Below are 23501 nucleotides of genomic sequence, written 5' to 3' on the forward strand. Positions count from 1 at the left end.
TAAAAAATTAAAGTATGTACTGTAAGCTCAATTCTTAAATAAAAAAAACTTAAAATTATACATTATAACTAACACAGTACAGTACAAAGGATGTCTTTAACTTCCATAGTTTTTACATAATTGAAAACTGAGTTGCAAACCCCATTTCCTTATTCTTATAGACCTTTATCAAAGCAAACTCCATTTCTACTTATATTTATACTTCTTGTGCTAAAAACTTCAGATATTTTTTTATAATGGAAAGGCAAACCCACATCATAATACATTGCCTGAAGAAAGAGAGAGAGAGAGAGAGAGAGAGAGAGAGAGAGAGAGAGAGAGAGAGAGACGTGGTGGGGAAGGGGCAGACAGACAAAGACAGAAACAGACACAGAGAACAATGACAGCAGTTGAATTCTATATAAAAGAAATTGAGTATTTGCATGGTTTGTATGACATAGTCCCGATTATCAAGTTTATATTATCACACAATAAATTGTACATAAATTAGAGTATAGCATGAAATTTGGGCTGGAAATATATTTTGGGATTATAAAATCATGGTTGGAAATCAAACAAAACATTTCTTATATCTCGAATGTTTCTTTCCATATGGTTTTTTCTTGTCAAACTTAATAACAATCTTTCTGAGGCTTACTTGTTCTTAGAAGAAACTAATATAATGATTGTACCACTTTAGCAACAATTAATAACATAGTTTAATGTACAGATAGGCATTTACTATATCAAGAAATAAGAGCTAGTTTATGAGTATCAATAATGAATGCAAATTCCTTGCTTTCATAGGTTGCCTTTGGAGGGTCCTCCAAAAATAACACAAAGCTGTGTAGAGTGTCCTCTGTGATTAAAGTCCTGTCTTGACATGCTTTATGAGCTCTTTTTATATGGATTTCTGATAATATGCTTTCAAAATTATTGGCAGATTTACTCTTTTTCTTTACTTCCAGCTGGATAATGAAAATGATTTGTACACAATTATTGAATTTACAATGGTTACAGTAAGCATGGTAATTATTGCCATGTCATTTTTGTTGGATAGCAGCAACTGAGACAAAACATAAGCCAAACTAAATGAAATTATCATTAAAATGACTCAAGCATAAAAAATAATCACATGGATCCTGAAGTGTCTTATCAACAAAAGAATCTTGTAGTTGTTTGCAAACATCCATTTTAATTCCTTTTTCATCATCTTTGGAAATTAGAAATGCATTTTAGATCCTTACCATACTTTTCAAATTACATATTTGTTTTTGACTTTCCAACTTACACTATTATACATAATTAATCTGACTCTTACAATTAGATAATAGTGATTGAAAAATCATAGACAAGACACCTTTATTCTTTGAAAGGAATCACTTTCTTTTACTAACTGTGTGTTTTCCATTGTTAGTCCCTTCTCTGATTAGAGAGATCATTTTACCATGCAAATTCTGTCTTGGACGTTTGTGAATTGGGGATAAAATGTAAGATACAAATTTCATGAAATGATATACTTTTTGTAAAACGTCTGTCCCTTTCCTGAACTCTAGAGCTTGGTTGGGCAGTTGTAAGCATGGTTGTCTTCCATCAGGCTTTATATCCAAAAATTCAACAATCTGCAAGGGGAAATTGCTTGGTGGGGGGAGGAAGCTGATTGTCTAGTACACAACTACAGGCATCTCCCTTACTATCGGTCCTTAAAAAGTGAAATTATTTCCATAGCATTTAGAATATATATAATGTATGGTAAGCAATCTAGAGAACATTAAATTATTCAGGATACTTAGAGGATGTTTGTAAATATCATGCAGTTTCATATAACAGACATATATGTGGGAGTCTTGGAACAATTCTCAGCATATGCTAAGGGACAGTTGCCTCTATTATCTTCTACTAATTTGTATCCATTATTAGTCAGTCTAAAATACACAAAGGTAAGCAGAAGGAATAACTTGTAAGGAGAGAAGAATTTGAATCTGTTTTGAGTAAATACAGAGGAAAGCTCTAGAAATACAAGGTCATGGGATAAATAATTTAAAAGCAGATATATATCAGGGATTTTCTTTTATCATCATGATTATGAATGAATACTTGCCTATGAGGAGAAGCAGAGTCTGCGTTCCATAGACATCTGTAGGAGTTCAATTCTTGTAACCGTGTGTCATATTACAACTCTCTAGGTGGATTTCTATAAGAGAAGTGATGGGATTAGGTGGGTTAAAAGCAAAGATACTTTTGCTTGATTCAAGAAAAACAAGCCTTCCAGTTTCATCAGCAATTACCTTCAGCAAATAATTCTTTAGCTCTATTTAAATACAAATAATAGAAATACCCATGTTTCTATTGTTGTGTGATAATAAGTTAATGTTAGAGGTATGCACATATTCTCTTGGTGAGAAAGCTTGATCCCTGGTAAGGATTTATTTCTAAAGGCAGACAAATATAAGGAACACATCTTTTTAGATTTACTTTTATTTTTTTAATTTTTTTAAATTTATTTTATATAACAAAGTCCATTTAAATGAAAACAAACATTTATAGACAATATTTGGGAATTTGGGCATTGTTCTTTCCAAACTACTTCCTGCTGGTAAGGGGCGCTGTCATGGGAGATTCGAAGAAGATTCAGAAATCTTGGCTGTAGTCTGTAAGGCTGCTTTGTCCAGCTGTTTTGAATGTAGGATCACCTCGATTTACTTTTAAAATCCATTTTGCATTCTAACCACAGCTCTCTCTTCCACTCCTTCTCCTGTACTCCTTTTCCTCAACCCTAATACTCCATCCACTCCTGCCAAAAGGTAAAGCCTCCTATGGGGAATCAAAATGTCTAGCGCATTAAGGTGGGGTCAGAACAAGCGCCTATCCCAAGCATTAAGACTGAGCAAAGCATCCCATTAATAGGGAATAGTCTGAAATAAGCTAGCTCATGCACCAGGGATAGATTTTGGTCCTACTGCCCCTCAGACAGTCCAATCAAAAAACGTATTCTTTGGACTATCTGAAGGGATACATCTTATGTGGCAAGATACTTGAGATTTATAAAATCTGAAAACAGTTTGATATTAGGAACGTTTCTCAATCTGGCAGAGAGGAGCCTATAATTTTTAATTTTTGAAAGAAAAAACATTCACAAAATGAAAATTGAAATTGAACCCTGAGGTATCAAAATAAAACCTAAAGAGCTTCCAACATAATTTCCCCCTTTGATATATGCTTGATTTCTGTTAAAAAGACCCTCACTATCATTAAATTATCTTCAAATTAGAAACAATTCTCTATTTATAAATACAAACCACAAGTAGTTATGAAATTTCTTCATGCTATACTGACAAACCACTGAATCTATGGTTCTTGAATTTAGTTTTGGTTTTACCCAGCTCTGTCACCCACTGTTCTCCTCTCACAGACTTGCCCTTTTCTCCAGTTGCCTCTCCTCTCTTCTCATGTCCCAGAGATTCCCATTTCCTATTTTTTCACCTATCTCCTTCTTCACTCACCTTCACTCACTTCTTCACCTCTCACAATCCCCTTTATATTCTTCTCCTTTCATGGTTACTTTTCTCCTTCATGACAACACACACGCACACACACCAAAATTTTATGTCTAAGTTTCGTGTATGAGAGAAGTCATACTAGTTTCTGTTTGTGATTATGGCTTATTTTGTTTCGTTTCCCAATGCCCACAGCTGAAAAAAAAATTGCATGTTAGATACCATGTATATTCGCTATGCACTAATTTATCGATAGACATCTAAACTGTCTCTCTTTCCTAATCTTATAAATAGTACAGCTACAAACATATGTGAAAGTATTTCTTTAGTACGACTTGGGGTCCTTCAAATCAGATAGTAGAACTGGGTCATTTAGTCATTCAATTATCAGTTTCTTGAGGAAATGCCATTCTGATTTTCACAATGGCTTTTTAAGTTTACATTCCTACCACCTTTGTATAAGATTTCTTTTTCCCCATATCATGGCCAGCATCAGTTTTGTCTCACAGGTATTGGCTACTGAGGTATGGAAATTTAATTGTAATACAATAATCATTCCTTTGCTGTAATGTTATGATTTAAACATGGGAAACAAGTCTCTGTCAATGTTTGACCTTGATGAATTCTTTTTGATAATTTTCCTGGGCATATCATGTACCGACTCTTGAATTTTAGTCACCTCTTCTGCAAGGATGTCAATAAAGTTTTTAAGAAAAGAAAATGTTAATTTAAAAGAGTACGATAAAAATGCTCCTGCCTTTGTAATACTCTGTAACACTCCATCAAACAAATATTGCCACCAATGTACTTCTTGAGAGGATAATCATCTTGAGTGAGGAATTAAACTGTCCTTTATTATAATTCTAAACTAAATGAAGAATTTTGTTCTGTCTACATTATTTTTCTTCTGAAATAGTCAGATGTTCTACAGGTAACTTTGTACTCTTATATAACATGACATATTCAAATATGCAAGCTCTAGTTCTGTGCCCTGAACTCAACAATCCTTAAGTAACAGACACATCTTGACAATGTCATTACATTAATGACAATGCTGTTCATAGTTGCATAAAACTCACTTCTGCTAATAATATAAAAATATAAAATGAATATTGATATGCTAGTAATTTTGTTGGCAAAGGTCTTTTTCTTTACTCAAAATAGTTCAAATCAATGCTTTATTTTACCCAACATACTTTCATTGTGTAGTGAAATGGCATGTATTTTTAAAAAAATGAGATTATTGTAGAATTTTAAAAGTGATAGCAACATTTTAGTTATATTCTCATCATACAAAAAGAATATTTTATTAATTTTATTCTCTTTATTGTTCAGGCATATTATGTGAGAAATGCCACAATTTTATGGGGATACACTAGGGTTTATTACGTTAGACCACATGCATCTAGCAAGAACAAAATAGTTTATCAGATTTATAAAATAATACTAAGTAATTCATGTAGCTATATACTAAGTGGTAATAACCACTAAAACATCTCAAATAATGTAGACTTGGTAGGAACTCACAATTCTATGGGACTTATGCCATGCTTAATTTCATTGTAACAGGTTAAATCAGGTATAGACGATGATTGACTTGTCTGAGCTCATATCATGTTAGTCAAATTTCTTCAATTGACAAATAAAACCAGTAGCAGATTTACACAAAATAAATTCATGTGATTTTGGGCCCTTGAGTAATCACACAATACATAAGCCCTGGATAGAGGTAGCATAGTGCCTTTTAAATCAGAGGTCTCCTAATTAGAAAAGAAGTTAGAGTATCTGCCCCAGGTACCTGAGCATTAACTGGAGAAGGAGCTAGTGATGTTAGATCTGGACTTCCAATTCTCAAACAGCATGAACATTAGTCTAAGCCCTTATAGGAAAGGAAATTTCTCATATTTTGTTTGTTCCATTGGTAATAGTGCATACTGAGAGCTGATACCTTGTTTGTGGTCATGAATGCATCTCTGAAATACTCTGAGTGATGAACCCAAATTACTAATTTTCCAGATATGTAGAAATCTAGTCTAGTTGAGAGCTGAATTTAATCAATCTAGTGATGACAAAATCTATCAGCCTAACAGCTTGTCTTGCGAGTCAGAGTGAAGAAATTCCCTCTCTACTTTTGTAAAGCAGGCTTGAAAGAATGTGAGTCCCTTCTACCACAAGTGTTGACTTTTAATACAACCTTCACATACATGAAATAACTAGAAGAGCCTGGGATCAAGCCATTAAGCACCTTTCTTCTATAGTTCCCGCCTCTGAATCTACCTGAGTTCTGTACATGTTGAACTGTGATCAGGATGTAAAAAGCCAAATAAAGGCTTTCTTTCCCAAGTTGATTTTCATTAATTGTTTATCAAATGGTAATCAAACTAAGACGACCCTGCCTCAGGTGAATAAGAGAGAATTATAGGCATTTGACATGGATATTCTTATTTCTAGGCCACAAATATGAATCCAAGCACTCTTCCACACATGCACCCACACATACACATGCATATTTATGTATGTGTATATACACATGCATCCTGATGCAACACACAATGCTTTTATACTAAGAAATAAAATAATTTGCTTACTGCTGAAGTGGATATATATATGTGCATGCACACTACCACAGACCTCCACACACTCATATTGAGACTGCTAAATTGCCTGGTATATATCTCCTAGATAAGAATTTTGTGGATTTTTGTCCTTTGGAAGAGAGAGAATAAAACGGTGTGTGGCAGGAGGTGGAAGTATTTGGGAGTAAATAAACGTATGGGGAAAACCTGATCAAAATGTACTTAATGAATGTACAAAATGAAAATTAATTAACTAATTAATTAACCAAGAATGTAGTGCTCTCTGGTCATACATTACACCACTCCATTACTTTCCAGGTAAACCAGTGATGATAGTGACAGAGTATATGGAGAATGGCTCCTTGGACACATTTTTAAAGGTGAGATTTGGTTTTATTTTAACTATCTATTGCCACATGTATTTTGCCCATGGACTGATATTAAAATTGAGTAACCTTAATGGTAAAATTTTAAATGCATCCAGAATAAGTTAGTCAGCACCATAATCTTCCACAATATACAGATATTTAAAAAAATATGTTTTTCAGAAAACTTAAACAAGTCAAATTACATTTGATTTTATTATTTTGTTAAAGTAATTTTATTAAAGTAAATGCTTATTTTAAATAGAATGAAAATAGAGATGAATTTAAGAAAGAAATAGAGGAAGGTAAAGAAGAAAGAAAATGAAGGAGAAGTTATGCAAATATTAAAAAGTATGAAACATTCTTAGTTATCCTCTGACAGTTTCATACATGTATATGGTTTTTTACATTATGCACCCACATTGCCTTCTCTTAACCTTCTTTCTATTCTACTGAACATTTTCTTCTTACCAGCAAGTTCTGTTCCTAATTTTTTGTCTCATGTGTGAATTTGACCACTGGGTTCAATTAGTATAGTTTGAAAAAGGAGAGGAAGCAAGCCACTTGCTGGATCATGAACGACTTTCTGGGGGACAACTGTACTGAAGAGAACAGGTCTCCCTTTTCCCACTATCATTCATGGCCTCAGGGAGGGAAGAGGGTTTGTTAAGCCCCTCCCTCATCCTTGTTAGAATATTGAATGATTCCTCATTGTGTGGAATCTGTTCAGATAGCCACAACCATAGTGAGTTTGTTAATGCTGTGCCCAGTCCCATCCCATGTCCAAAAGACAGCATCCCATGGCTCTACTTGTCATCCATCAACTCTTACATTCGTTTTTGCCCTTCTTTCATTGTGTTCCTTGTCCTGGATGAGGTGATATAGTTATATGCATATTTTTTGTATGTGGATTAATGGACAAAGATAAATGTATCTAAAATACCCGTGCAGATAATTAGGGAAGCCATCAATAAACTTCATGTTCTCTCTAAGGAAGGTCAGCAGAAAAGTCATCAACCCAATAATATAGCCAGTATTATCAGGTGTTCTTGGTTTGGGGAATAAATGAATTCTATGCATGTATACCAGCCAGTTTTAAATATTGACAACTTGTTTTACTTGTAAAAAGTTTGTGTAATATAATGTAACATTTTCATATATAAATAAGCAGTTATAAAGTCAACATAATGAGTGTTGCTTCTGATGAGAAAAGGTGCTGTTATGAAATTGATGACAACTTTGAAAGGAGCCTGGGAAGGGATTGTAGTAGTGTTCCATTGCTATGTAGTTTCTGTTTTAATTACTAACCTGTACCAATACACCAGCCTATTGCCAGTTTACTTCTCTGCATTTATTGTGTTTACAGTCTCTTAGAGTTGTATCATCACTTTATTCAAAATAAATCAAGATATTAGTTAAGGTTTATGAGTTCATTTAACTTTATTACATTTAGTGTCTTTGACAAAAACAACATGCTTCCAAGAACTGTTGATGTGTTCCCATCCAGTGCTCAGTAATCATCCCTGCTCTCGTCCACCAGCAGAAACTCCTCTGTTTCCTCAGGCTATTTCATGTTTACACCAGTATTTCTATTTAGATATTTTCTTTTAAATTACCTCAAAGTATATTCAGTGTTAGCCAAGCTTGGCACTAAGTTGGAGAAATGGTAAAATTCCTTTGATGTATGACAATAAAGAAGCTACAATTAATGCGAAGGCAAGGCAACAGCATGGGATTATTTTAAATGACACATACTACTTTTATTAGTCTATAATATGACGTACAATGCAGTATACAAAATTGTACATACCATGTACTTAGAATGATTAATCAAAGAGTTTATATGAAAGAGGTATGTTCACACATGAGTAGTCAAAGAACAGCATATAGAAAAAGAAGTAATTAAAAGTAATACTATTAGTGTATAACAAAATACAACTATGGATAGCCCATGTTTTCTTCTTTACATACTATTTTATAAATTTTAAATATGGACTTATTACTTGTATTATTTGGAAAAAATGAATTTATTTAAAATCATTAGTGGCACCCAATCTCTAGCACTATGAGACACATAATGTAAACTGAGCACAATTGAATGGATTAGGACAAACCATTGAAAGCATCAGTTGGAAAATAGATGCACAAAGAGCTCTATGAGTTCAAATTCTACATAGAGAAGTAACTAATGTATATATATATATATATATATATATATATATAATCTATTAATTAATGGTAATTTCGTATGAACAAAACATAAATCCTCATAATTTAAGTTTTCATGTTAATGATTGATGTTACAGAGACACATACTATCCGAGATATTATAAAGATCCAAAATGTATGCCTCTTAAATAAAAGACACAGTGATGTAATTTTTGAGTGTCTTCTTTATGGCAATTTTAATAATTATTTCTGCCTCATGCTCATTAATAATAAAGAATTAAATATCAAGTTCTTGTCAAAACTTTAATCAATTGTTTCATAAACAAACCATCCACAGCCTCTTTTTGACTATTAGGTATGAAGAAGGGGCACTGCCAGTAATGTTTGGCTACCTTATGGCTATGTGCATTTTTTTTCTACTTGAAGTTATTTTCCCATTACATACAACTCCATATAGGAAATGTATTATGCCTTTGCCTTAATCATATATTTCTACACAACTACATTACATCATATTGGGACATGTTAAAATGTATGTTATACAACTATGTTAAAACCTATTGAGGGTATTATTTCCCAAAATATATTAACATAATGGTATAATTTCTACACATTTTGGTCAACAGCTCTGTTCAAAAGATAATTAAAATATTGTTTATTTTATTTTTTGATGGTTTCAAATATTTATATAAATTTAGTCTTTTATACATAGGAGCATTTTATATTCCCTCTTTTTTCTTCCACTGAAATCTCCTAACTGGCTGACTGTTTTGCCTGTGTACATGCCTGTGTGTTTTTGTGTGCTGCATGAGATTTTTGAGTGTCTTTGAAAATCTTTGACCTGATCAAAAGTTTGTGGTTTTTAATACTTTCCATCCACCTTGAGTAGAAACTGCATTTTCTTTTTGAAAAGTGCTAATAGTAATTTGAAAAACGTAAGAAGGCTTTTTCCAAATCCTCCTCCTGTGAATCATATGTCTGGTAAAAGTTTGCACTGTCTTTGCAGAAAAACGACGGGCAGTTCACTGTGATTCAGCTTGTCGGCATGCTGAGAGGTATCGCTGCAGGAATGAAGTACCTTTCTGACATGGGCTACGTGCACAGAGACCTTGCTGCTAGAAACATCTTAATCAACAGTAACCTTGTGTGCAAAGTGTCTGACTTTGGACTTTCTAGAATACTGGAAGATGATCCCGAGGCAGCCTACACCACAAGGGTAAGATCTAACAGAATGCATTTCTCACACAGTAGACTAGAGACATTTAATTTTTAAAGATGTTAAAAGAAGTAACAAAAAGGACATTCCTCCAATAAAGCCAATAGGATACCAAGAAAACATGAGAGAAAAAATAGAAAATTCAAATCTATAACTTTTTAGTACCAGCAAATTCAAAAATTATAAACTGAGATAACAAAAGTATATACCTCTGTACTCTCAGTAATTTATTTATTTTTCTTAATGATACTGAGCTGACTAGATTTATGTCAACTTAAAAAAAAAAAAAAAGGTAGAGTCACTGGAATGAAAGGAGTCTCAACTAGGAAAATAACTACATGAGATTGGTTTTACGCAAGCAGTCTGGCATTTTTAAGACTAGTGATCCTTAGGAGACCCCCAGACAATTATGAGTAGGGCCATCCCTGGACTGTTGGTCCTGGGTTCTATAGAAATCAGGCTGAGTAACACATGTGGAACTAACCAGTAACCAGCACCTCTCCAGGGTCTCTGCATCAACTCCTGCCCCTAGGATGTAGATGCATCACTGAATTCCAATTCCTGCCCTGATTTTTTTCAATGATGCACATTGTAAGCTAAAAATCCCATTCCTCTCCAGGTTGCTTTGGTCTTAGTGTTTTATTACAACAATAGTAACCCTAATTAAAACAGATACCAAGAACAAAAATTCTGAGTTCCTAAAGAATGGAATGGGTATGGGTTATAACATATTTAAGAATGCAAGAAGAGTGAAAAAAGATATATTAAAATATGTATATTATGTGGTGCAGTGTATGTGAAAAAATGAGTAGGCTTGTATGCACAATAAATGCATTATTGTGAAATTTAACTTATTTTTATAATATTGTCTTTGATTGTAAAATAAATAGCATTTTGTTCTTCATTTCAAGAGTTTAAGTTGCAGAAATGACAAACCACATTTTTTTTCTAAAGTTTTGATTTTCTGGAGATATTGAAATGCTTCTCTGCTTGATTTACAAATTAATCCTAAGTTTATGGAAAACTGGTTATTACTTATACTGTAATAAATATACATGTGTCATGAATATACATCTTACATAAAATTAGTTTTTATCCTGAAATAATACAATGTGAAATTAGCTGCGGAGAATGGTGATTACTGTCATTGAAGGAATTTGGGAGCAGACTATTTGCTTTATATTTTTCATATTTAATTGATTTTAATTTGAATTAAGATTCAAATTCTTAATGGAATTATTAAAAAACTTTTAATAAATGTGTGGGATATTCTAAATAATTTCAGTATTATTAACCTGGATATCCTCAATTTTAAAATCATTTAAGGACATGGGGATTTATTGTATGTTCCTTTGCTACAAAATGAACAACTTTGTTGCAATATAGAATAATAATTTGATTCTTAAATTGCAATTACATATCTCCTTATTAAATTCTACTATACAATTGCTTAAAGTCTAATAAACAGTTCATTACTATATTATCAAGTTACATTGCTCCATGTTGACTACTCTGTGGCAAATGGATTTGAACCATTATGCAAAGCAAGAGTAATTTGTTTAAGCAAAGTCTTCCATAGGTCATCTCATTTATATCACTGAATTAAATGATGAAATGTTTCTATTCTACAACATTTATTTTCATTAAACATTATTTAATGTCATTATTTTCATTAAAGAAAATCTCAATTAAGATTTCTTCTGGTGTTAGGATTGCACTTAATAAATTTAGCCTAAGCAGCATTGAGGCTATGGTAAGTTGACTGCTGCTATGATGGGTGGCTGTCTTAGGTAAGTGACAAGTAGGTTTTCCTAGGCCCTTTGGTTAGGGTTGCACTTAATAAATTTAGCCTAAGCAGCATTGAGGCTATGGTAAGTTGACTGCTGCTATGATGGGTGGCTGTCTTAGGTAAGTGACAAGTAGGTTTTCCTAGGCCCTTTGGCACTGTGTCATGCTACCAAACTAGTAGAAGAGCCAGAGATGCTGGCTTTCAAAACCTTCTTCTCTAAATGGGGTATGGAAGCAGTTTGTAGAAAATGTTTGTAATGAGAACTAATCAGGTAAGAGAGCCTCACAAGTTAGTGATACATGCATTGTTCTGGTAAACAGAATGATTCAGAAATGAAACTCAGCAGAGTCAATGAACTACAATTCAGAAAAGACAATTTAATCCCATGTTAAAGAACAAAATAATTCTCCTCCCATCCCATCACTCAGAATATTTAGATAATTGGATTGCTAGGAGCCATAAGTTCAAGGCCAGCCTGAGCTACAGAGCAAGATTCTGTTAGAAAAAATAAAAGCAGTAAAATGATATGACAGACTTTGAAGACTCCCCATGGTAGTCTGCTCCTGCGCAGCATAAAGATGATGTGATAGAGGTTGGTGGGGGGAAGACGGAGAAGCAGAGGGTAAGGGAACTATGGTTTAGATACAAAACATGCTTGCTTCAATTTTAAATAATAATATTTTTTTTTAAAAAAAGAGCACTTACTATTCTTGTAAAAAACTTGAGTTAGGTTCCTAGCAGTCTATCAGACAGCTTAAACAACCTATACCTATAGCACCAGAAGATCTACACATATCTGCACTCATATGCACCCCACCAACATGTACACATAACTAAAAATAAAAATAAGTCTAAATACAAGTGAAAAGGAACAAAATAAAACATGCATATTACAACTCTTTTTGATGCAATATTTTATATGTATTTATTAAGCAAAACAATATCCTAAATCTTTCCAGCTATATTATATGTGTGCATGGGTTTCTATGTGTATAAAAAGATTATGCCTAAATTTTATCCCTTCCCATTTTCAAATCATGACATGAAACTTATTTTTTTCATATATCATTAAAGCTTCCTTTTCATGATAATTTGTCTCTTTTTCTCAAATGCTATTTTTTCATTATTCTTTTATATAAAAAAAGGTAGGAAGCAGTTCTCTTAATAAGAAAAATCTGTCTCTCAATATATATAAGAAAGTACATGGAAAATAACTGTAGAATGTGATTTTTTTTTCTAAGTCCCTCAAAATCTTTTGATTAGTTCAGTAAAACAATAGCATGTATTTGTTTCAACATACTAACAGAACACAAAATATGTCATTAAGCTGGGGTGGAGTGTTTATCAAGCCTTAAAGAAATAAAACAATGTTGAGGGTAAATCCCTTTTGGTCTTCAGCATGTAGAATTTCCCTTCTTGTCTTATAAACTGTTAAACATCCCTGGTTACATTCAACAGAATAAACATTCCACTTATAATTCTGTACTTAAACAACAACAACAACAACAACAAAAAGAAAGCATGCACAATATTTGAGTCATTTCCTTTTACAAAGCTGAGTGTACACCTTATTGATGTGCTGTGTGCCTCCCTCCTTTAATAACTGCTGCCTACCTGAGCACTATAATTGAGATGTAGGTCCTGTTTGCTTTCCAAGAGTCTAACAGAATTTATAGCAGAAATCTTCCCGACAGCCAATTAGCTGTTAGTCTACAAGTGCTCATGGACTGGGAGATGTGAAAAGAGACTGCATGCTGTCAAACAGATTTACTTTAAAATGTTACATCTCTTTGTAATTCTTCCCAAAGAAGTTTCAGTACCCCTAGATATCCTTGAAATATGCCAGAATATACATATAAGAATATATATATATATATATATATATATATATATATATATATATGTTTTCCATTTTAGGGAGGCAAAATTCCAATCAGATGGACTGCCCCAGAAGCAATAGCCTTTCGGAAGTTCACCTCTGCCAGTGATGTCTGGAGCTATGGAATCGTAATGTGGGAAGTTGTGTCTTATGGAGAGAGACCCTACTGGGAGATGACCAATCAGGATGTAAGTACAGAGATACTCTTTTTGTCTTAAAGCAAGAATGAAATGCTTTGTTCTCTGAGTCCAAACTCTTACAATGTTTAAAATTGTGGAAATAATAGTTACTTGGAAAATATAAAATACTTTGTTTACATTTTGGTACATTAGTTGTTATGGAAATAATCTTTTAGCAAGAGCTAAAAGTGAGTTGAGGTAAATTAACATAAGTTAAATTTAGGGAATTACTTGCCAAGTAGGTTTAGCTGTTCCTCATAGTGTTGTTCCACTCAGTTTATATCAGTATTTTTCTCAAAGATAATGAAGGAGCAACCATCTAAGAATAAATGCCGAAATGCTAGTCTTTAAGATATAAGATGATTTATATAGCATTTATAAATAGGTAGATAGGAATATTCTCCTAACAACAAAAATGCCATTAATGTTTAAAATTACTTAATTCTAAGAGGCAAGGACCATTAAAGAATTTTCTTTACAAATTCAAGAGCTTTTGTTATAATGCCTAGGACAGAACTGTGATCTTCACTTAGATCATTTTCCAAAAGCACAGTTTTGCTCGAGGCATTCCATTGTGCTATTACCTCTCAGAATTTTTCTCTAGTAGCATCAGCAGATTATATCCAAGAGTTGCCATCTCCCCTCTGTATTCACCTGCAAGTACTATACATGATCTATTTTGTATCTTACTCACTTGGCTTAAGAACGCTAGTATTGACTTATACTTCTCTACAACTGTAAGAACAGAGGGTCTATTATCTTCAAACTTGAGCATTAACAGATCAAACTATATAAAATTGTCACTTAATTTCTGAAGTATGTATATGTGTCTATACATGCAATTAATATCTTAAATATTTTTAAGGTTGTATTTATGTATGTATAGTTAAATAGTACATTAAGAGATGTCATTATTTGTCTTTTATGGTGGAGAACTGGAGCTCAGTGATTTTCTTAGTCACAAAATAATACCATTGAGAGTAAACATATCAAACCCTTTCTCATACATTTAAAAATACATGATTTATTGCAATTGCTATGATACATAGCAATTGAATTATTATTTATTTTTGCTTTTATGTCCCAACCATATCAGTCTTTTAAATGAATGAGTCATGAAATGTTCAATTCAATAGACAGTGATTATTCTGGATTACACAAGGCTGAAGGTAAGCCCTGTTTTCTAGCTTCTTTTTCACATAAATACCAGATGCTTGCACCAGATTTGTAATAGCACAGTATTGCTTTTATTTTTTTTATCAAGCTTCATTTTTCCTGTTGTAACAAATCCCCCAAATGGCAATCCTTAGAATTTATCTGTTTCATTCAACAGAAATATTATTTCCTCACTTGCCAACCTCCAGAGCTAGTTTCTCCCCAACCCTGTGGTATTTTGTGTTCTGATCTATTAGACTTTCCTAACTATGCAATGGATTGCTCTATTAATACTTATCAAGTATTGGCTATTGAATCAATTACAGTTAAAACTGTAACAAGTCACACTTAAAATTGTAGTAAGGGAAGACATAAAACAAACAAGAAGCCTCTGAAGGTAAATGAATATTGTCTAGTGCTTCTATTGAAATTGTATAAGCTTGACTTTAGTTCAGACAAGGAGTCTGTACTAGTGTAGTTTCACTCATCCCCACAAGTCTTTCATCTTCCACCTAAGCCTAGCAGGCTAGCCAAAAGCTGATGTTATTTGCTGAATTTACTCTTTTTTGTTTGTTTGTATTTCTTTTTCATTTTTTCCTTCAACATGACACATGCTAGAATCACCTGAGGACCTGAGGACAGGGAACACTACCTTTTTAAAAATGAATTGCTTCTGTAAGATTGGCCTTTAGTCACGACTGTCAAAATACAACATTAGGCAGACAGTGGATGAGAAACAGAGGCTTATAGAGAGAGTTTATGTGGAAGGTCAGAGGCACTGTGCCGGGTTCCGAGGGGATAGGGCCAGGTCTGCCTAGATTATTACAAGGACTGTGGAACATTTTCCTAATTAGTAATTGGTATGGGTGGGTCCAGCAGATTGTGGGTGGTGGCAGTCCTAGGAATGTGGTCCTGGAGTCTGTAAGAAAACAGTCTGAGAAAGCCATGAAGAGTAAGAGGGTAAGGAGTATTCTTCCAGGGCTACTACAGTCCCTGAATCCAGGTTCCTGGTTGAGTTCCTGTCTTGACATCCCTTGCTAATGAACTATAGACTTTTCTCTGAATTAGAGCTTTTGGGAGTTTTTTTTTTTTTTCCTGACATTTCCTTTTTGCCATTCTGTGTCATTATAACAATAGCAACCTACAACCTTGCCAACACCATGAGTGTAAAAGCAAGCTTTATTGCACCTTAATTGGCAACCTGTGTGCTAAAGTCCAACTGGCTAATCACAGAGTTAACGAGTAAATCCATACTAGTTCTTTGTGTGTGTGGACACTATACTTGTATGGGGTAAGACACAGGCACAGAGAATTTAACCATTCTCTGATATGAGTAGTTTTCCCTGCCAGTCTGGTCCCAGAGACGCACCAGCCCCAAATAACACACAGAGACCCTGTATTTGATAAAAAAGCAGTTGGCTAATTACTAATTTCTTATCGGCTATCTCTGTCTTAAATAATAACCCATTTCTATTAATGTAAGTACTTCCACATGGTCTTATCTTACAGGAGAAAGGGACCGGCATCCTACCCTGTAGGTCCTCCATCTTGGAACACAAACTACTTCCTCTCTCCTCCTAGTCTCCTAGTCCTGCCTATCTTGCTTTCCTATTGGCCAACAGTGCTTTATTCATTAACCAATACGAGAAACATATTTACATAATGACATCTCCCATCAATTCTCATGTCCATGTTGAGATCTATATCTATTGGTATCTCGTATATTAATTCTTTATCATTCTACTCTTTTGTTTTCTAATTCTCTTTGTTTGGTGGTTAATAACTTACTTGGAATTGTTGCATCATTTAATGTTTCTGTTGCTAACTGCTCTTTGTCTTTTTTTAATCATTAGTTTTTATTCCCTTTCAGTTTATTTCCTAATTGGATTCACTTCAGGGGCTTCATCCTTTCTAGAAAATGCCTCAATAAAATTAAAGAAAGAAAATGTCAGTTTTGTATCTTCAATGTATCTTCAAGTATATGAAGCTTACAACAAATGATCACCTAATCACAAATCTTTCTGGAAAGTGCCCTCCAGTATAATGTAGAGTCCATGTTGTTATTTTTTGGGCTTTTAGTCATCAGTGACATTTAATTTCTGAATACTACACTAAGTATGTTATGCCTCAACTTCTAACTAAATTTGATGTGAACAAAAGCAAAGCATACTAAGTAAATTTAATAACCACTGACTTTCTTTGACAAAAGGAACAATCACAGAATGAAGTTACATTGCTGATTCCATGGTTTTAAAAGTTAGATATATATTTTTTATATGATCTGACCCTGAAATGCATTTTGTTATCATGAGATGTAACCTTATCATTCATAGAGCATACTCTAAATCTCATAGAGGAGACTTTGCTCTATGTCAGGGAGACAGAATTCAATAAACTTCTTTTGATTCAGGATTGCTTCTGCCATTACAGAAAAAAGTTGTCACAATAAACAATGAAAATAATTATGAATGAGTCAGATGAGATTAGAGAAATATGAGATCATGAACTCTAAGTGTTAATATCCTTAGTTAATAGAAGCTCTTTTGTTAGTAGAGAACATTGTAAATGTCAACACTTTTCAGGATACAAAATAAAAAAAACACATTAAATGTTTTATTACATAACATGTATATACTTAGAGATAGTGTCATTCTCTGGTATTTATTGCTGAATATATGGATACACATATTCCACTGAGTATATAAATTCAAAAATGTTTCAGTCACAGTATTAATCTGGTCACTTTCCTGTGTAATTTATTTTGTCTTTTCTTAGGTAGCTCATTTTCTATTAATTTTATTATGAATTCTGTAAGTGATAATCACATAGATTTATTACTACTTGTTACAATTTCCTTAAAAGGTCACAGGAATATTAGGCTTTAAATTACATCAACCTATTTTGTAATGGGTGCACTTCTATTACCAATCCTATGCTTCTTTCAATTTTTGTCATGCATAGTTTTTGTGCATATATATGCACGTATATGTGATACAACAGATTCTATAAATCACAGTAAAAAAAAAACTTGCTGCTGCATTCTGTATTGTCATTGCACAATATTTTATGTAAAATAGCATATGCTTTAACTACTTTTCTATTGTTATAAAACACCATGATGAGGGCAACTTATAAATGAAAGAATTTAATTGGCATTCTAATTTCATAGTGTTAAGTGTTCATCCTGGCTGAGCAGCATGGTAGCAACACACTGACTGGAACAGAAGCTGACAGCTTACATCTTAAAGCACAAATAGGAATCAAAAATGCACAGTGGGAATGGTATGAGTCTTTTGCAGCCTTAAAGCCTTTCCTAAGCCCCCAGTGACACTTCCTCCTTTAAAATAAAAAAGCCAGTTACATGCTTCCAATATACACTGGTACAGAATAGACATTACCAACCAAAAGGGGATAAATGGAGACATATGGCGGAAACAACCTACCAGGGGAGAACCAAAGTATAGCAGAACAAATTCCAAATCCTGTAGCACCATACCTACTGTCAAAGTATGTAGATGACTCTACATTTGCAGCTTTATTGAATGAGAGATGCATCACTTTGTCTGGTTCCACTCTTTGTGTTGGATTTCCTTGTCCAGTTGTCTAGTGGCTCTGGCACGTCCAACAACAAAAGCTCTCCAGTAAAATTCAGGCTTCATTTTTGCAGCTTTATGTTATGGCCTGTAAGGCCTTTAGACATCTCAGAACATTCCTGTTATGACTGCCTTGCCACACATCGCCTGGCGCCAATGGTCTCTGATGAGGAAGATTCATTTACCTGTTTCTTTCATGACTCAGTGTCTAGAACTATGTAGACAACACTGTCAACTTTGGCTACAAATGTGGGGTGTATGCCATCCCCCTTGAATCACATTGAAAGACCCTTTGACTAGCTTTTCACCAGTAGAAAATTCCTTATGCCACTTTGCTTTCACTGGTTGAAGCTTGGTTGGGTAGGTTCTTGTCCTGATGGCATCCTCCTGTTTTTTTTTTTTTTGTTTTTTTGTTTTTTTGTTTTTTTGTTTTTTTGTTTTTTTTCCCCCAATATAGTTCACAACTCTTAATCTCCTTATTTTTTTCATCATAAGCCTTGACTCTAACAGAAAATTTCCTGGTGTTCTTTTATTCCTCAAGCTATACATTTGGGTTTCTTTTTGCCTTATTGCTATTTTTCGTTGTAATCCTACATTAGCATGATAATCACATTACCAAGTCAATGTTAGGGTTTCACTAAATGTTCTCAAAGATAATATTTCATAACTTAAAAAAATTTGCACTTGATCCTGGACAGGTTCTGAGGGCAAGAGCAGAAATTACCAATATTATTTGCTAAAAGTCATAAGAATGATCTCTAGGCCATTTGCTAATTTTGTTGCCCCTTGAAATCTTTTGAGTCAGACCTTAATAGTCTACATAGTTCTCAGCACTAATGTCTTTCAAGATCCTATAAAGATGTCCCAGAACTTCCACTTATAGCAATCAATTACTTGTCTAGTCCAAAATTACCAGTTTTTCACATTCATTCAGGATCAATATGCTCAGGCCTGCTACACTATACTCCACTTCCTGGTTCAACATTCTACACCTGTTATATTTCAATTGCTTTGATAAAGCTCCCATGAATAATGCAAATAACCGAGGCATTTCTTATAAAAGAATAATTTAATTGTAATTATTGTTCCAGAGAGTGAGAGTTTATGGTGGCAGGTGGCTGAACTAAAGGCTGAAAGGTTACATCTTGGTCTTCAAGCAGGAAGCAGAGATCACATTGGCAATCACATGAATAGTGTGAAAACTCAAAGGATGCTCCTAGTGACACATCATTTTTAATCCATCACAAATCCTTCCTCCATCTGGGAATTGAATAATACAGTATTTAAGGCTAGAAGGCCATTATTTAAACCACTACAGGTTAAAAGAGAAAGAGAAAGAGAGAGACAGAGAGAAAGAGAGGGAGAGAGAGAGAGAGAGAGAGAGAGAGAGAGAGAGAGAGAGAGAGAGAGAGAGATTTTGTTCAAGAGTCTAGAAACTGAGAAGACCAAACAGCATGCTTCCAGCTCATATGGAACACAACTTCCTGGATCCAGCAAAGCATTGTAGAGAAACTGGTAAAACTGGAAAATAACACAAACCAATTAGAAGTGTGTTAGTCTTTATCAGAGAAAAACAGTCTGACAAAATTATCTTCCACTAAATTTCATCTCTTACAGATTCATCTAGAAAACTGTTACAGTATAGATGTACCACCACATTAACCTCTAGGACACAAAGCACATAGGCAAACCACTGTATTTAACATTAAAGATAAGGAGTTAATTTAGTTTTTATACTTCAAAATTACATATAAAGAGTAGATTCTCAGTGGAAAAAGTATTTTAGTTGAAATGTTGCTTGGTTTCCTTTTGAGAATTTTATACAGAAGTACTATAGCTATATCATTTACACCCTTCCCTTTTTGCCCTGTTATGTTGCCACATACTCATTTTTAAATATATGACCTCCTCTATAATTATCAATAATGTACATATATGCTAAAGATAAATAGAATTAATATATAAATAGAATTAATTGAATAGTTTGAAAGAATAGCATGCTACAAATTAGAATAAATTTTATGTAGAAATTTACTGAATTTATAAAATTTTATTATTTAAACTATTTCATTAGGCTATTTAGGGCACTAAAGTCACTAGTACTGTCTTATGAATAATGAAAGAAAAAAACGCAAGTAAATAAAGTTCCATTAACATATAAGGGCTAATGATACTGTGAATATATCTTCTGCCATATTTGGCATTTTTTCTCACTTCCTTTTCTAACTTTAATTGAGAGTTATTTTTAATTGATTTTTAATATTCTTTTTTTTAAGACACTAATAGTTTTACTCTGCACTGTGAAAAATATAGACTGGACAAGAAGGATGCAATAATGGCACAATTGTTCATGGGGATAAGCAGCCACTCTTTTGATTGGATTCATGGTCTTCACAGAAGGGAAATCATGTCTTATTAATATTACCATGATCGAATCCATGGCTAGGAAGTCACAACCTAGGAGAGAACCCGTTAAAGCTACTTTGCTAAATGGTCATGTTATCAAATTTTCTTTTACATATTTATGTATATATCCATAGATTCTGTTGCCCTCAGTCTTGGTAACAGCTGTAATCCTTTTTCAGGAGAGGGCAGTAGTTAAGTAAGTAAGCAGTTAATGTTGAGATTCATATATGTTCATAATTCTGGGGATAAATAAGGAAATTGAGTGTTGAGCCAATTATGGATATCTTTGTCAGCTTCCTTGCCAGGGCTTTGCAAACATTATAAAAGAGAGTGGAAAAGAATTGAATGGCTAGAGGGTACAGAGGAGCTTAGAAAAATGCTGGCCTCTGGCCATGAGTTTGTTGTTACACACAGGGACTCATAAAGGCTGTGGGAACCTGTGAAAGACCTATAGAAGATCAAGATAGTCAAAATTTCCAGCAAAACAAGGGTAGGTATAATATTACCCCATCCCTAGCTTAAGAATTAGTGGGGCAATTGATATCTACTGAGGAAGGAAGAATCACTTTTCTTTGGGTGTAGACCACATAGAGATTGTCCATGTTCCAGTGGATGACCTCATTTGTATTTCCATTTGGGCAACACTTATTGCATTTAGTGGGCCATAAAAATAATTTAAAAATAAGGAAGATCATGAAATTGTAAGATAGATGTGTTAGTGAAGCTGAGGAGACTTAGAGGAAGAGAGTAGTGGGTGGTTATAACTAAAATATATATTGTGTATCTATATAATTATAGGTAGACATATACATGAAAATTTCAAAGGATAAAAATGCAATACAGTTAAAAAATCACAAACATGTCTATGATCAAAATAAAAAATAACATTAACTGAAATTGAGTGAAAAACAATTTTGGACTCCACTTCTTAAATGCAGCCCGTTTGACCTATAACTATTGAATGAAAATAATGCAAAAGAAAGGTTGTGACAGATGTGAGTCTGAGTTCAGAGGACACTGCTGGAGTTTCCCAGGCTCTTTATGGCTGTCACAATGTACAGACACACATACTAATTACAGGCAAAGTGATAGCTTATCAAAGGTTTGCAATACTTGAGCAGTAAATTGTCTCAGGGCTGGATTATAGTTCTGTTATTGATACTACTTTTTAAATTTAATTTTTTAATTTAATTTATTATTTTACATGTCAATCCCAGTTCTGTTTCCCTTCTTCCCTCCCTTTTACCCACTCTGCCCTGTCACATGCACCCTGACCACCCTCCACTTCCATCCCCCCACCCCAATTCCACATGTAGGGCAATGCCATCCAGATGGGGTCATGTAGATCTGTAAATCATTTGAAGTAGGGACTAGGACTTGTTTCCTGTCTCCCTCCATGGGGGATGTGTCCTCAAGGTCCTTTTGTGCACCAGGGATACATCCAGGTTCCACTGTCTGAGGTCCCTTACACTGCTTAGTCCTTCTGGCTGAAACCCATATTCAGGGGGCCTGAGTCAGTCCCATGCTGGATTCCCAGCTATCAGTCTGGGGGGCCGTCAGTTCCTCCTTGTTCAGGTCAGCTGTATCTATGTGTTTCTACAACCTGGTCTTGTTTTCTCCGTTTGCATCTGGGTTCTAGTTCGACTCAGTGTTTAGGTATGGGTATTTGCTTCTGTTTCCAACAGGTATTAGATGAGGGCTCCATGGATAAGTTACTTATTGATGTCACTATCCTGGAAGGGCATTTATGGTAGCCTTTCCATGGATGCTCAAATTGTTAGTTGGAAGTCTTGTAGGTCTCTAGACCTTTAGGTTCAGTTTTCTTTTCAAACCAATAATGGCTCCCTCTTTTATGTTCTCTCTCTCTCTCTCTCTCTCTCTCTCTCTCTCTCTCTCTCTCTCTCTCTCTCTCTCTCTCTCTCTCTCCTGTCTCTTCTATTCCTACCCTAACTCAATCTTCCTAGTCGCACGTGCTTTTTTAGTGAATCAGCTTTATTTATTTTGTTGAAAACAATTTTCTGCATAGTTTGCCATTTGATTTCTATGTTGTGTTATCATTAAGTAGGTTGACTAAGTGAGAAGGTTGCTTAGGTCACTTTTCCAAAATATTTCAATTATTATTCAGATACTTTCACAATCCATAATTTCTTATATTTGTGCTTCTTGGATACTTTTTATTATTATATTATTTGGTGAATAAAAACTAGAATAACTTCAAGTTGTGATCAAGCGCTTAAGGGCCTAGCATTGATATCCCCAAATTTCCCTCTGTACTAGTTGGATTCCTGTACATTGTCATGTGTCTATTCAAATCACCACAAATAAAAAAATTCCCTTGTTAAACCTAATAATATTTACTTCCTTCATAGATTTGTGTAAGGAGTAAGGTTTTTCCGCCTGCAACTGTTCTTGTCCAGCTGCTGCGCCAGCCCCAATTAACACACTGAGACTCTGTATTTGATATAGTACTGTTTTCCAGGTTCTAGTTTCTTATCGGCTAGCTCTGTCTTAAGTATTAACCCATTTCTATATATTTCCACGTGGTCTCATTGTAGAGCAGGGGCCAGCAGTTTTGCTCTTTCCCATCTCTCCATGCTGATTCCTCCTTACTACTTCCCTTTACTCCTTGTCTCTTAGACCCACTTATCTTCCTTTCCTATTGGCTAACAGTGCTTTATTCATTAACCAGTATGAGGTA

The 23501-nt window shown here is 34.1% G+C and overlaps 1 protein-coding gene across 1 annotated transcript in view; it reads left to right on the forward strand.

Moving 5' to 3' along the window:
* The window catches only part of Epha5 (EPH receptor A5), a 323174-nt gene that overhangs the window by 285849 nt on the left and 13824 nt on the right, over positions 1-23501 (forward strand). Inside the window, exons 13-15 of the mRNA XM_051198276.1 lie at positions 6371-6432; positions 9593-9802; positions 13509-13658. Coding sequence (XP_051054233.1) covers positions 6371-6432; positions 9593-9802; positions 13509-13658 — 422 coding nt within the window. The remainder of the gene's footprint in view (positions 1-6370; positions 6433-9592; positions 9803-13508; positions 13659-23501) is intronic.

This window comes from Phodopus roborovskii, unplaced genomic scaffold (genome assembly GCF_943737965.1).
Source record: "Phodopus roborovskii unplaced genomic scaffold, PHOROB, whole genome shotgun sequence".
In the NCBI taxonomy this organism is placed as follows: domain Eukaryota; kingdom Metazoa; phylum Chordata; class Mammalia; order Rodentia; family Cricetidae; genus Phodopus; species Phodopus roborovskii.